Below are 14,968 nucleotides of genomic sequence, written 5' to 3' on the forward strand. Positions count from 1 at the left end.
CTTTTGGATACTGATTCCTGGAGCAGCTTATCTGGTCCGAGGGGACAGGAAGAGGCTCTGGCTTGTTTCATCTGATACTTGCATAAGGGGTCCCTGACTTGGAGGTAACACTCATCTCCCAGCTGTCAGATCCTGGAGGGCTGAGAAGAAGGGAAGGAGAATATAACAGAGAGGATGTTGTTTTTAGTAGAACCGTAATTCGGAAACTCCAGAGTTGAGAGGGAAGGGGTGTACTAACTCTTGGTCCTTTTTGGGGGTGGGGGTGGGTCTTGCCCAGAGGAATGAACCATGAACCTTAGGCATATGCTTAGTGTATAGGGAGGCTTGAGAGTTCATGGACTTGGAAAATCAAATGGTCCTGGGTTCCTTCCAATCCTGTCTTTCCCACATTTCCAAAATGTCATGCCCTTGGGCAGGTTGCTTAACCTCCCTGGACCTGAGTGGCTGCCCCTAACCTGTCAACAAATATTTACTGAGCACCAATCTAGGCACCAAAAGTGACTAGCCCAGTGTCCTGGCTTGGACAGCTGTGTCTGAGAATATGGGCATGAGAATGCCTGCCAGGTGGAGGTTAATTGGTATGGTTAATGCAGGTAGCCTCTGAAGTGCCAGGGGCATGGGAGTAACTATAAATAGATGAATAGATGGGTACTTCTGAGGAAGAGTTGGAGGTTCCTGTCCACTGCTTAGGTTGGGACCCCTAAGATGATGGAAGGGAAACAAGGTATGAGGAGCAGAGGCCAGAAAGCCCTAGAATACCAGCCCCACTTGCCTGCAGAATTTGCAGGAAGATTACCCCTCTGCAGGGGTGGGCTGAGGTCATAGGTCGAAGAGCAACGACTCAGATGTCTAGGCTTTATTGGAACACCTTCCAGCTAAGGAGCCCCAGCGCCTCTAATAGCTTAGAACCTCTAAAAGCCCTGACCACAGTTCAGCTTGCCCCCAGCAAGCTCTTTGAAGCGCTTCCTTCTAACTTGCTTTGCATATTCTGGTCAGATCTGAATCAGACTAGCAGGAATTACCCCTCTCATAACAGCCTAGGTGGCTGCCTTAGCTTGTCAGTGGCACAGGGGCTGACGTAAGTCACTTGATTCCACCACCAGGGGGGCCAGGCCACCAGCGAGGGGTACAGCCACCACCTCTGTGGCTCCCTTCCTCCTCTCTAATGCAGAGAGGGGGTGAAAGAGAAATCAGGGCTGGGAAATGGGGGGTGGTGGTGGAGAAAAGGCTCAAGTCAGGTTTTTCATTAAAAAATAGTGCTCTTTATTATAAATTACTGAAATGTTTCTTTTCTGAATATAAATATAAATATGTGCAAAGTTTGACTTGGGTTGGGATTTTGTTGAGTTCTTCAAGCATCTCCTATAGCCTGGAAGGCCTGAGTTGGGGGAGGGGAGAGGACTGGAGGTGGAATCTTTATAAAAGACAGAGTGATTGAGGCAGATTGTAAACATTATTTAAAAACAAGAAACAAAATATAGAGAAAAATCTACCCCAACACACAGTTGCCCCATCCAGCCCGATACCTGACACAGAAAACTTTGTGTGTTTGTTTGGTTTTCACACCAGAAAAAAAAACAGTTCCAGGTTAATTCCATCGCTGCTACATTCCTCTAAGTTTTCACGGATCAGTGCTATGGTGGGAGCAGGAGCAGCTGCAGTGGACTTCCTGCCTCCCCTACCCAGGCAGGAGGGTGGCTGTGCAGGGCCTGGGTCTAGGAATGGCCACCACCCTCCCTGTGTATCACCAAAGGAAGGTGGTCCCCCACCCATTCCCTGGTGAGTGGCTGGCTGGGCGCTCGGGATGAATCCCTTGGCCTCTGCCTGGACTGGCCTGAGTGTGAGGCTTTCCCTATACCAGTCCCTATCCATGGGACAGGGAGCATCTAAGGCGAATCTCCTAGTCCCCCACCTTCTCCACCAGGAGTGGGGGTCAAAGATGGCACACCTCCTCCTCCATCCCCCTGGGTGCTGGAAGGTATGGCATAGGTAGGAAAAAAGAGACCAACGGCCAACCCAGGCATCCTTCAAATGCCACTTCCCCCTTAAAACCGGGGGAGGGCCCCGGGCTCTTGGGCACCAGGTAGACTATGGAACCTGTGTTTCCCATGCTGTCTCAAGAGAGAGGGTGAGGGGCACCAGGCTCTTTCTCTTAGGTCACCCCATGCCCTTCTCCCTGAGCCAGGGAGAGGAGCCTGCAGCCACCCTCCTCATCTGGGCTGGGCAGTGGGTGTGGCCATTTCCCTGGCCAGCCTGCAGCTCTGGTATCCCCCGAACCCTCTCTCTTTCATCCTTTCCCAGGCTCTGCGACCAGCTCAGGTTTAAACTAATCAAAGCGCAAACAAGTTCCGTTGGAAAGTTGGAGGATTCCCTGGCAGTTCTGATGAGTTCAACATTCCTGAAGTGTCCCCTGTTTGGAAGTGGAGTGGGGGTCGATGAAGGGGGCAGGAGAACCCACTGTCGTTCCCGTTGTCCCACTAGGCCAGCTCGCTCCTCCCGAGAAGCTGGAGTGGGGGTGGGGCACTCAGGTGGCACACCCCCTTCCCTCAAAGGCATTCCAGGTCCGCCCGCCCCTTTCCACAGCGCGGAGGGCCGGAGGGAGGGGCCTGCCTGCTCACTGGCTGGCCCACAGCTGCCGGACTCTCTCAAGGCTGGTTTCTTGTGCTTGTGCCGTGTTGTGTGTCACGGAGCAGAGGGGACCCAGGCCCCGAACCCCAACCTCTGCCCTTTGCTTTTTAAAGTGGGGCATCGTACTGGTCCAGGAACTCCCGGATGGGCCCAGGCAGCTGGGTGACTTTCTCATAGGAGTCCAGGTGGCCGTTGACAGTCTTCCGACAGAGATGCTGCAGAGTGGCCACGTTGGAGGAGAGGGGCCGGCTCAGCACCAGGGGAATCTTCTCGCCCCCTGAGTAGATGTAATAGGCTCTCCTGGGAGGGCTCCCCGGGAGCGGCTGCGCAGGCTGCTCAGGCTCCTCGGAGGAGGGCTCGCTGGGCTCGCTGGGCGGCGATGGGAAGGCGGGAGCCCCGGGGGGCGGCATGTAGTGATGGACCAGCTTGAGCACGCAGTCGAAGCGGGGCACCGGCTGCGTGCTCCGGGGGTCGCTCTGCAGGGAGAAGCTGCCCCCCTCGCACTGGATGCGCAGGTTCTTGGTCCCTGACTGGGTCTTGACGCTGAGCGTGAAGAAGTGGCGCTGGTCGGAGCTGTCGCGGATGAGAAAGGTGCCGGCCGGCTCGGCGCTGAGCAGCAGGTTCGCCTCGCCGCCGGTCACGGCGCTCCAGTAGAAACCGCTCTCCTGCAGCTTGCGCACTGCGTTCACCACCAGCTGGTACTCGCTCTTGGAGCTGAAGGTCTTGAGGCGCAGGCTGGTGTCCAGAGGGCGGCTCATCCCGGCGGCGGGAAACTTGCTGTGGGTGACCATGGCGCACGGAGCCAGCGTGGATCTGCGCGGTGGCGGCTGCAGCTGCTTCGCGGCCTCCTCACAGCGGCCGCTACTGCATCCCGGGGGGCTGCGGGGAGGAAGGCGAGAGCCGCGTGAGTGCCCGGAACCCGCCAGAGCGCCCGGCCCGCCGCGGCTCCCCTGCCTCAGCCGAGAGGCCGGGGCACCCGCTGCCCCGGGGGCCGTCGCCTGGGCTCGCGCTCCGACCCCGCGAAGCCCTCCCTGCCCCACCCCCGGCTGGGTGGCCCCAGACAGCCCCTTCCCCAGCACGCACTGGAAGAGCAGAGTGGGAAAGTCGCGCGCGGAAGTTGGGTCTCCGGGAGCGCGGTCGGCGTGGCCAGCGGGAGAAGGGCCCCCGGGACGCTCTGGGCGCCGCTCAGTCCGGTGGCCCCGGGCGGTGGGGACCGAGACAGAAACCCGAGGCATGGGAGTAGGGAGGGGACAGAAGCAGCCCGAGGGCCCCTGCCAGAGTATTCCGGGAACCTGGGATCTCCGGCTTCCATCCGCTCTGCCCTACCTCGTCCCCTCCCTACCGGGAATGACCCGGGAAGGGGAGGGGAAACCGGGAAAAGCTCTCGGGACTAAGCGAGACCCCTCCCCACGCCGCACCCCTTCTTCCTACCTGGTGCTGAACCGAAGTCTCCGGTCTTTGGGGCTGCGCCCACTGGTCCCCAAGGCGAGGCGGCCAGCGGCGGCCAGAAGTGGCCCGCGCGGCGCCCAGATGTTGGCAGCAGTGAAGTCCACAAAGGAGTCCTCGCGCGCGCGTCCCTCGGGCTTCACCGGGGCGTCCGCCCTGCCCCCTGCGCGCCCCCGGGCGGACGACCGGGCAGGGACCAGGCGAGGGGCCGCGGCGGGAGCTGGGCCGCGTGCGGGGCCGGAGCGGCGGCGGCGGTGGCGGTGCGGAGAGTCCGAGTCGGAGCCGCCGCGGAGGCCGAGCTCGCGGGTATATAGGCGGCCGCGCGCCCCGCCCCCCGATTCCTGGAACTGCGCGGCCGGCCTTCTTGTAATGTTTAGTCACTACTCGCAGCAATGAAAGGCTGCGCGCGGAGGGCGAGGGAGGGGCCGCGGGCGGCCGAGGGCGGGCCGCGAGCAGAGCAGGGACTGGCAGAGACGCGAGCAGAGACAAAGCGCGACGCGAGGCGGCCGGGGCGGCCGGCGGGCGCGGCGCCAGCCCCGGCGGCGCGTTCCTGGCAGCGGCCCCTCCCCCCGCGCGCTCCGCCCCCAACTTCTCATTCACACTTTCCCCCCACCCCCCTCCCTTCTAAGAAGGCCAGTTTCTGGCAGAGGCGGGGGCGCCTCTCCGGGACCGCGGGCAGTTCTAAGAGGCTACCCCGGAGAGGTTCCCCGGCTCCCCTTGCCTTTTTCTCGGACCCCGCCGGGACCCCCCCCGCCCCCTCCCCGGGGCCTGCCCGAGGTCCCAATTGCGGCTCCAGGCGGCCCAGGCCAGCTAAAAGGGAGATGGGGCCATTCTACAGCCAGACCTCAGGGCTGGGGTCAGACCTAGGAGCTAGAGGTGGGAGATAAAGAGACAGTCACCCGTGGGCACGTCCCCAACTGGAGACTGAGAGGCCCGAGGCTGGAGGGGACGCCCCCTGCGTGCCAGCTCCCTACCTCAACCCGTCGGCCCGTGCCAAATTCTTTGCGGACGCTGACACCGGTATTGATGACCCCCATCCCCAATAAAACCACTCCCACTTATCTGAGTCTCCTAACCTGTGGGGTCCGGTGTGGTCCTGCCGGGTGCTAGCTGCGCGGCTGGTGAGCCCGGGAAAAAGTGGCGGCCCCAACCCTCCCCCCATGTCCGCTAGAGGGCGCCCCGGGCACCGCAGGTGGAGTGGAGTTTGTGCATCTCGCCCCAAGCCAGTAAGGGAAGGCCCTGGGTCTTCGGAAATTGCTGCTTCTGAAGCTGGAGTTGGGGACGGAGAAAGGAATTCGTATCTCAGGCTGGGGTCACACCTGGGAATAAAACTCCAGCAGGAGAGAATTTCTGGAAAGCCCCCTGCCAGATGGCCCCCCATTGCCTAGGAGCCCTCCCTCTCTGCCTCTCTAGGGTTTCTGATGGGAGGTGGCGGGAAAAGAGGGGTGATTGAGGTGAAGGATTGATTTGCTTCTGGTTCCACTGGCTCGCTGCTGTAGATAATTTGGGCTTGGAGACCCAGGTGGGGTCAGCCTTCAGAAGGATGGCAAGTTTTATAATCTAACCCTAAATAGGCTGTGGGGTGCTGGTTACCCTTGAGGGAGCCACCTGAGTGGCACTTAGATCAGATCGTCGCCTCTCCGGGGGCAGACACCACGAGGCTGGTGGAAAGGGAGAGATTGCAGCACCAACCAGCTGTGAGCTTGGGGTTCTGGAGCCAAAAGCTGGCTCCTTGGCTCCTCCAGACCTGACAGGTGGCTCACTGCCTTTGCCACTATGTCCTTCACCGCTCTCCCAACAGATGCTGGGGGACTAATGAGATTTGAACAAGACACACAGCCTCTCTGGGCTTCCATTTTGCCATCTGCAAAATAAGAATAATAACCTTTTCCCATCAGCCAGCTGACATTTTATTTTTTTCTTTCCAGCTGTCGCCCTGGGTAGAGTGCGGTAGCGTCACAGCTCACAGCAACCTCAAACTCCTGGGCTCAAGTGATTCTTCTGCCTCTGCCTCCCAAGTAGCTGGGACTACAGGCGCCTGCCACAATGCCTGGCTATTTTTTGGTTGCAGCGGTCATTGTTGTTTGGCCAGTGTGAAACTAAGTGTGGTAGTTTTTCCTAATCTCTGAGAATGTTTATTTTTTGAGACAGAGTCTCACTCAGTTGCCCTGGGGTTGAGTACCTTAGCGTCACAGCTCACAGCAACCTCAAACTCTTTGGCTTAAGCAGTTCTCTTGCCTCAGCCTCCCAAGTAGCTGGGACTACAGGCGCCTGCCACAACGCCCGGCTATTTTTTGGTTGCAGCCGTCATTGTTGTTTGGCCGCTCGTGCTGGATTTGAACCCGCCAGCTCAGGTATTTGAGGCTGGTGCCTTAGCCGCTTGAGCCACAGGCCCCGAGCTGGCCAGCTGAGATTAAAAAAAAAAAAAAAAGATTCTGCGCATCAAAGTGTGATTGAAATCGAAGTAATTCAGTCCAACTCTCCTTTCAGACTCTATCAAGAGAGCAGTGGTAAGGAGGAAATTTTCTTGCCACTTCTGCAGAGGGGGAAGTTGTTTTATTGAACACATTTCACAAAGATTGGGCTCTGTGTGCCAAGTACTGGGCTGAGCATTGGGATGTAAAGATGAATGAGACCTAGACTTTGCCCTCAAGATGCTTGCAGGCTGATGCAATGGGTTCTGCTTCCCTCCACAATCAGGGGTTCATTCTTTTTCTCAGCTGTTGCGCATCATGTGGCTGCATGACCATATACTTTTGTGATGAGACCAGTGGAGGACAAGCGAGACGCAGGGAATAGCCCTTGAGTTAATGGATGAGAAAGTGCTTTGTAAATTAGAATGCTCTGACGCGAGTCAAGTTCATTCATCCATTCATAAATCCTCTCTGAGAACCTGCTTTTGCCAGGCCCTGGGCGAAGTACTGGAAGTCAGCAGTGCTGGGAGAACCCTGTAGGAGAAGGCCAAAGTGGTGACAGATACAGGTTCCCCAGGGGGCAAATAAGAGGGAAAGGGCTCTGGGCTCCCTGCGTTCTGACTCAGGAGCTTCAACTGCAGTCCAGAGCTCCATCACCCTGCAGCTCTCTGACTTCAAGCAACCTACTTCACCAGCTGTGCCTCAGTTTTCTTATTTGTGAAGTCAGCTGGTAATAGCAGGCACCTCATTGGCTTGCGAGCACATACATGCAGAATGCTTAGGACAGGGGCTGTGCCTGTAGCTCAGTGAGTAGGGCGCTGGCCCCATATACCCAGGGTTGCAGGTTCAAACCCGGTCCCGGCCAAACTACAATGACAAAAAAAAAGAAGGCTTAGGACAGTGTCTTGCACATAGTAGGTGCTGTGTCTGTGTTACCAGTCACTATTTTGAAAGCACTGAGGAGATAGCTGCATAACTAGGGCATGGGTATGGCCTTGAGCTGCTTTTTGTTTTGGAAACGCAAACCTCTCCTATATAAGATACATTCCAGAAAGCTGCTGGTCTGGAAACAACCATTTAGGCAACCACCAAGGTTCCCTTTGGCTTTCCAATTTCTTCTGTTTTCCCATTGTCTTTGGGATGCAGCCTTTGTACCAGGCTGCCCACTGTACCAGCCAGTGTACCGTGGCTTCTCTGGCTGCCACGGCCTCATAGGCAGGCACCATGCACTCTGACTGCCTGGACCTCTACGCTGTCTCTGGAAGGTTCCTCACTCTCTAGGCCTGGGTCTTTGCATGTTTGCTTCCCTTGGTGGGAGCACTCTTTAGTTGATTTCTATTTTTCCTTTAAAATTTGGAAGGCACGGGGGTGCCTGTGGCTCAGTGAGTGGGGTGCCGGCCCCATATACCGAGGGTGGCGGGTTCAGCCCCAGCCCTGGCTGAACTGCAACCAAAAAATAGCCGGGCGTTGTGGCGGGCACCTGTGGTCCCAGCTGCTCGGGAGGCTGAGGCAAGAGAATTGCAGAAGCCCAAGAGCTGGAGGTTGCTGTGAGTCCTGTGACGTCATGGCACTCTACCGAGGGTGGTAAAGGGAGACTCTGTCTCTACAAAAAAAAAAAAAATTTGGAAGGCACAGCGGCTGGGCACTGTGGCTAACACCTATAATCCAAGCACTCCAGGAGGTCCAGTCAGGTGGATCCCTTGATCTCAGGACTTCAGGACCAGCCTGAGCAAGAGCAAGACCCCATCTCTAAAAAGTAGCCTGGTGTTAGTGGCAGGTGCCTGTAGTCCCAGTTACGTGGGAGGGTGAGGCAAAAGAAGCATTTGAGCCCAAGAGTTTGAGGTTGCTGTGAGCTGTGACACTATGGCACTCTACCAAGGGTGACACTCTGTCTCAACAAAAAAATTGGGGCAGCGCCTGTGGCTCAAAGGAGAAGGGCGAGGCTCCATATACTGGAGGCGGCGAGTTCAAACCCATCCCCGGCCAAAAACTGCAAAAAAAAAAAAAAAAAAAATTAGAAGGCATTCATTCTAAACCTCTAGCATAGTTCTTTCCACATTGGCCAACACGTTCTGACTATTCAGGGTGTAAGAATCTTCAGGAAACAGATTGCATTTGATTTTCTTCTCTGTAAATCTGGAGTCTGGTATGTAGAAAATGTTCAATGACTCTTGAAACGAGGCATTGGGTTGATACTTATTGTCCATGATTTTTTTATTTTTATTTTGGCCAGGGCTAGGTTTGAACCCGCCACCTCTGGCATATGGGACCGGCGCCCTACTCCTTGAGCCACAGGCGCTGCCCTGTCCATGATTTTTATTTTTGAGACAGAATCTCACTTTGTCACCCTCCATAGAGTACCATGGTGTCGTGGTGTCATAGCTCACAGCAACCTCCAATTCTTGGGCTTAAGCAATTCTCTTGCCTCAGCCTCCCAAGTAGCTGGGACGACAGGTGCCAGCCACAATGCCCAGCTATTTTTAGAGATGGGGGGTGTCCCTCTTGCTCAGGCTGGTCTTGAACCTGTGAGCTTAGGGCAGTCCACCTGCCTCGGCCTCCCAGAGTGCTAGGATAACAGGCGTGAGTCACCGCACCCAGCCTTATCCATGATTTTTAGATCCCACAACCTGCTTTCTTCTGGAGTAGCTTTCGTTCTTCCCAAAGTACTTGGGAGTGGCCGCGTTGATGGGATAGAGGGTGGTACTGGGAAGCCCCATCCCTGGCTTGCCAGAGATTATTAGGGCTGCTAATCCAAAGACAAAGGGAAAGAGGATGCAAGTATTGCTATACAGATGGGAGGAGACCCCTGGGCTAATAGAGGGCACTTCCCGGGAGCCACCTTCCAGAGGAGATGCTGAGCACAGAGACACCAGAACCAGGAGGGAGCTGAGACCTCTGTCTCCCATCTTCCCCTCTGCGAGGGTCTCCAGGGGGTGGAAGCTTCACTCAAGTCTGACCCTTTGTTCCACCCAGCTGCCTCCCAGTCTAAGGGATTTAGGAGACTCTCGTTCTTTTCCTACTCTCTCCCTTTGCAGAATTTCTATGAAGTCAGGATCCCATTTCCAGGCAGAGGCGCTTGGTCATAAAGATAATAACGATATTCATTCATCACGGAGGGGAAGTACATAGTGGTTTCAGCTGCCTGTGGCTCCCCACTTACTCATGGTATGTGACATGCTGAGCTCTTCCCCAAATCTCACAGAGGGGAAGGAACTCTGGCGCCTGCATAGTGGTCATGAGAAGCTGTGGCAGGGCCTGGTGAACTCAAGCTTCCATACCGGCCAGCCCCAGGGGGATGATGAGATCTCCCTTTGTTCCAGGCTGCATGTGCAGCCAGGTGGTTAGGAGGCTGGTCTCAGACGGCCACTTTGCTAAATCCCAGGCCCAGGACTGCTGGGCTTCCTACTGAGCAAGGAGGCAGCCTGGGTTCAATTGCCTACGTCAGTCTCCTACTCCCAGGAATGCAAAGGTAGGGAAATGCATTTGGTCCCTGTCTTTGTTTTTTTTTTTTTTGTAGAGACAGAGTGCCCTCAGTAGAGTGCCGTGGAGTCACACGGCTCACAGCAACCTCTAACTCTTGGGCTTACGCAATTCTCTTGCCTCAGCCTCCCGAGCAGCTGGGACTACAGGCACCCGCCACAACGCCCGGCTATTTTTTGGTTGCAGTTTGGCCGGGGCTGGGTCTGAACCCACCACCCTCGGCATATGGGGCCAGCGCCCTACTCACTGAGCCACAGGCGCCGCCCTGGTCCCTGTCTTTGTTAGAGGTGAGGGTGGGAGGTTGTGAGGCCTCTCCCCTCCTACCTCCCCCCACCCCCTTGGCCATTTTGAGGAGATGCAGGGGACCTATCTCTTCTCTGACCCCACTCAGTTGGCTCTCCCAGGGCTGAGGCTTGGTGTCACAAGGCTGGGCTTCCTGGGTTCTGTACACCTTAGCCCCACTCAGTGGCTGCAGCCCTGGGGGTCTCTCTTTGTCCCACTGGAACAGCCAATGGGACCAGCCTTTCTGAAGCAGGGGAAAGGTTCAGAGGTCGCCTACCATGTTGAGCCTGATCTCACTCTTTCAGGCATCAGACATCCCAAGGGGCAGGCCAGGGGAGGCAGGGACAATGGCCTTGGGGGGCGGAAACAGCATTCCTGTTTGCAGGCCTTTGTTCCTACAGGGAGGGGCCTTGGAGCTAAAGAAAAGGTTTGTGGCTCAGATGTCTAAGAGGCGGTGGAGGAGTTCTTTCAGGCTGACATTCCAGGCCCAACAGCCTCTGGCATTTCCCAGAAAAACTGCTGAAGAGGGGAGGGGAAGAAAACACTCTACTAACCCCCCACCCACTCACCCACCCAGCCTCTTCTTTCCTTGTTCTCTCTGGGGATGTGGCTGGGCCTCAGTGCCAGGATCCCTGGGAGAAGTTGGGGGGGTTCCTCCACAACAGAAGGGATCTGGGAGGTAGTAAAAGGGTGTGGATGGGCAACTGGGGGGTGGCTAAGGGGGTGCATGCAGAGAGGATGGAGTGTGGGGGTGCAGTGGAGACAGAAGGGAAGTTTCTTTTCACTCTGTCAAAGATGAATCCACATCTGCTCCAAGTTCTGGTGGGAGGATGGAGAATGAGGAGAGTGAGCTTCCAGCCAATTATCTCCCCTCACCCCAAACCAACAAACCCTGCTCTGTCCCTGGCTGGGGTGGGAAGAGTTTCTATTTGCCCTGGAGCAGCTGCAGAAACAGACACCAGGGTAGCTGGGCAGTTCTGGGAAGCCAGGCTGTGGTGAACCATCTGGGCTACAATGCAAACGAGGCCTGGCCCTGAACTGGAGCAGCAGTGCCCAGGAGGAGGGGAGCCTGGCAGGGGTGAGAAGGCCGTGGTCAACTCTGGGGAAACAAATGTGCCTCCTGGGAGATGCCCTGGGCCCAGGTGCCCTTGGAGAGGCAGCCGGTGGGGAATCAGGGGATACAGCCACCCAGCTCACTGCAGTGACCCAGCAGGGCAGGGCTGGCTGCTGGAGCTCTGGCCTATGAGGCTGTTGGGTGAAGTGCTTCTTGCCACTACCACCGTGATCTCTGACTTCTTGCACCTGTACTCAGGCTCTGGGAAGGCCCTTGGCTTCTCCACACTGGGAAGCACACACTGGCATGCACTTTTCTGTGCTCTGATTCTTGGGCAAGTTCAAAAGGAAAATGAGGCGGCGTTCCTAGCTCAGTGGGTACGGCGCTGGGGCTGGCAGGTTCGAACCCAGCCTGGGCCTGCTAAAACAACTACAACTGCAACAACAAAAAAAGCCAGGCGTTGTGGTGGGTGCCTGTAGTCCCAGCTACTTGGGAGGCTAAGGCGAGAGAATTGCTTAAGTCCAAGAGTCTGAGGTTGCTGTGAGCTGTGATGCTACAGCACTCTACTGAGGGTGACATAGTGAGACTCTGTCTCAAAAAAAAAAAGGAAAATGATATTTAATGACACTCTCTTTCTAGCCCCCAATGACCCAAACCAGGCTCAATGGCAGAGAAGTGGGTCAGAAGGAGAGGGGGCTAGAAGTCTCCATCAAAGACAGGGAGGTGAGGGTGGCGCCTGTGGCTCAAAGGGGTAGGGCACCAGTCCCATATGCCAGAGGTGGCGGGTTCAAACACAGCCCTGGCCAGAAACTGCAAAAAAGAAGACAGGGAGGTGAGACTCTAGGGCATCTGAGGTGACATTGGGGCAGCTCGCTCCATGCCATTCCTTGATCCCCCTCTTACCATGCTGTACTCACCAGGCCTCACAGTGGTGTGGCTCAGAGATTCTTAACCCCTGGGTACATGAACTTCCCATGGCAGGATTTCATATGCCTCCAGCAATCTGCCCCATAATCCTTAACAATTGTAAACAATGCTGGTGGCCAACCAGATCAGCTAGGGGAGGGGAGGCAGGACCTACCTGGAGTCTTGTCTTGTTCCCATGACACATGTTTTACAAAACCATTCATTTATTCCTTGAACAGATGTTTATTTAGCACACATTAGGAGTTAGGGATGGAGCTGGATGACAGAAATTTATCAGTCTGGGACCTCATAATAGATTCTTCCCAGAAGAACAAGCTTTTTATTTCTTTCTTTTTTTTTTTCTAGAACAAGCTTTTTCTATAACTGATGCTCAGAGTAACTCATTTTGACTGCGCTGTGTATTATGAAGCTGTATGAGTCTATCACAGGCAGACCTAATCTACTGGGGACAGCCGGGGAGATTCCCTGAGCAAGTGGCACATGCAGGCTCATGGGAAGCTACAGTCTAGAGACATCCCCCAACCACACCACGTCTCCCAACCAGCTCTTGCCAGAGCTCCAGCTGGTGCCAGGCATGCTGACCAGGCTCCTATACTCTCTTCACTCACTTCCTCATCTGTCCTCCCTGTCTGGCTACCTGACTGCCCACCTGGGTGACAGAGGACTAGAAGCTGGCAAAGCCAGGGGGTACCTGCCTGCTGGGACAGGCACACAACCAGCAGCAGGGCGCCCGGGCCTTTGAGGCTCAGTGTATTTTCCACATTTACTTTTTTTTTTTGAGACAGAGTGTCACTATGTTTCCCTTGGGTAGAGTGCCCTGGCTCACAGCAACCTCCAACTCTTGGGCTTAAGCAATTCTCTTGCCTCAGCCTCACGAGTAGCTGAGACTACAGGTACCCGCCACAACGTCCAGCTATTTTTTGGTTGCAGTTGTCATTGTTGTTTAGCAGGCCCAGGCAGGGCTCCAACCTGCCAGCTTTGGTGTATGTGGCCAGCGCCCTACTCACTGAGCTACGGGCGCCGAGCCTCCACATTCAGTCTGCTTCACTGTCCCTGTCACTCAGGAAAGGCCTCAGTGCCTTACATCCAACCTCCAGCTTCCCCAAGGCTGGGAGCTGGAAAGATTCTGCTTCATTCTACCCATAGGCAGTGGGTCAGGCACTTCTAGAACTTTGTAAGGTGAAAACGCAGTTTGTGAATCAGTAAGACAGCCTGGCAAGCCAGCATTCCAGAGGCACCAGGGGTGAGCCAGGGATTCCTCTAGTACTCCCCTTCCTCCTATGGAACCTGGAACACTTTTTTTGTAGACCAGAAGATACAAAGTGGTGGTCACCAGGCTGAATGCAGCCCATACATGCACTGATTATCTTACATAGAATATTTTTATATTTTTTTCTTTCTTTCTTTTTTTTTTTTGGAGAAAGAGGCTCACTTTGTCACCCCAGGATACAGTGCTGTGGCGTCACAGCTCACAGCAACTTCAACCTCTTGGCTCAAGTGATTCTCTTGCCTTAGCTTACAAAGTAGCTGGGATTATAGGTGCCTGCCACCACACCTGTCTAGTTTTTCTATTTTTAGTAGAGATGGGGTATTGCTCTGGCTCAGGCTGGTTTCAAATTCCTGAGCTCAAGCAATCCTCCCAGAGTGCTAGGACGAAAGTCATGAGCCACTGCACCTGGCCCCCATTACATGGAATTTTTAAAAAATTTGAGACAACATTGGGCGGCGCCTGTGGCTCAACGGGTAGGGCGCCGGTCCCATATGCCGGAGGTGGCGGGTTCAAGCCCAGCCCCGGCCAAAAATAAAAAAATAAAAAAAATAAAAAAAAAAATTTGAGACAACATTGGGCGGCGCCTGTGGCTCAAAGGGGTAGGGCGCTGGCCCCATATGCTGAAGGTGGCGGGTTCAAACTCAGCCCCGGCCAGAAACTGTAAAAAAAAAATTTTTTTCAGAATTTCTCGTTCATATCTGAATCTAGAGATTTCTTAGGAAAAACTGGTCACTCTACTCACAGTGGGCTGGCATTCTAGCATGTCCCTGTTGGCCTTTAATTTATTACTATTTCTTTTTTTTTTTTTTTTTTTTTTTTTTTGTAGAGACAGAGTCTCACTCCATGGCCCTCGGTAGAGTGCCGTGGCCTCACACAGCTCACAGCAACCTCCAACTCCTGGGCTTAAGCGATTCTCCTGCCTCAGCCTCCCAAGTAGCTGGGACTACAGGCGCCTGCCACAACGCCCGGCTATTTTTTGGTTGCAGTTTGGCCGGGGCCGGGTTTGAACCCGTCACCCTCGGTATATGGGGCTGGCGCCCTACCGACTGAGCCACAGGCGCCGCCCAATTTATTACTATTTCTAAGACAGATTTTCATTGTTACCCAGGCTGGAGTGTAGTGTCCCATCATAACTCATTGCAGCTTGGAATTGCTGGGCTCAAGTCACCGCACCTGGCCTTTTAGAACCTTTATAGTTGGCTAGGCACCCATAGTTCAGCGGTTAGGGCACCGGCTACATGTTCCAGGGCTGGTGGATTTGAACCCGGCCAGGGCCTGCTAAACCAACAACAACTAAAAAAAATACCCGGGCCTTGTGGTGAGCACCTGTAGTCCCAGTTTCTAGGGAGGCTGAGGCAAGAGAATTGCTCCAGCCCAAGATTTTGAGGTTGCTGTGAGCTATGATGCCATGACACTCTACCGAGGGTGACAAAGTGAGACTGTCGCAATAAAAAATAAATAAATAAA

The 14,968-nt window shown here is 55.1% G+C and overlaps 2 protein-coding genes across 2 annotated transcripts in view; one reads left to right on the forward strand and one right to left on the reverse strand.

The window, feature by feature from the left end:
• TMC8 (transmembrane channel like 8) overlaps positions 1–14,968 on the forward strand; it is a 256,022-nt gene that overhangs the window by 192,173 nt on the left and 48,881 nt on the right. The window lies entirely within an intron of this gene.
• SOCS3 (suppressor of cytokine signaling 3) lies at positions 1,240–4,359 on the reverse strand. The gene is made up of 2 exons (XM_053570579.1): positions 4,060–4,359; positions 1,240–3,507 (listed from the first exon to the last, which is right to left on the reverse strand). Exon 2 carries the CDS (start codon positions 3,417–3,419, stop codon positions 2,736–2,738), a length of 684 nt encoding a protein of 227 aa, XP_053426554.1. The 5' UTR covers positions 3,420–3,507; positions 4,060–4,359; the 3' UTR covers positions 1,240–2,735.

Source organism: Nycticebus coucang, chromosome 18, assembly GCF_027406575.1.
Source record: "Nycticebus coucang isolate mNycCou1 chromosome 18, mNycCou1.pri, whole genome shotgun sequence".
NCBI classification, from domain to species: domain Eukaryota; kingdom Metazoa; phylum Chordata; class Mammalia; order Primates; family Lorisidae; genus Nycticebus; species Nycticebus coucang.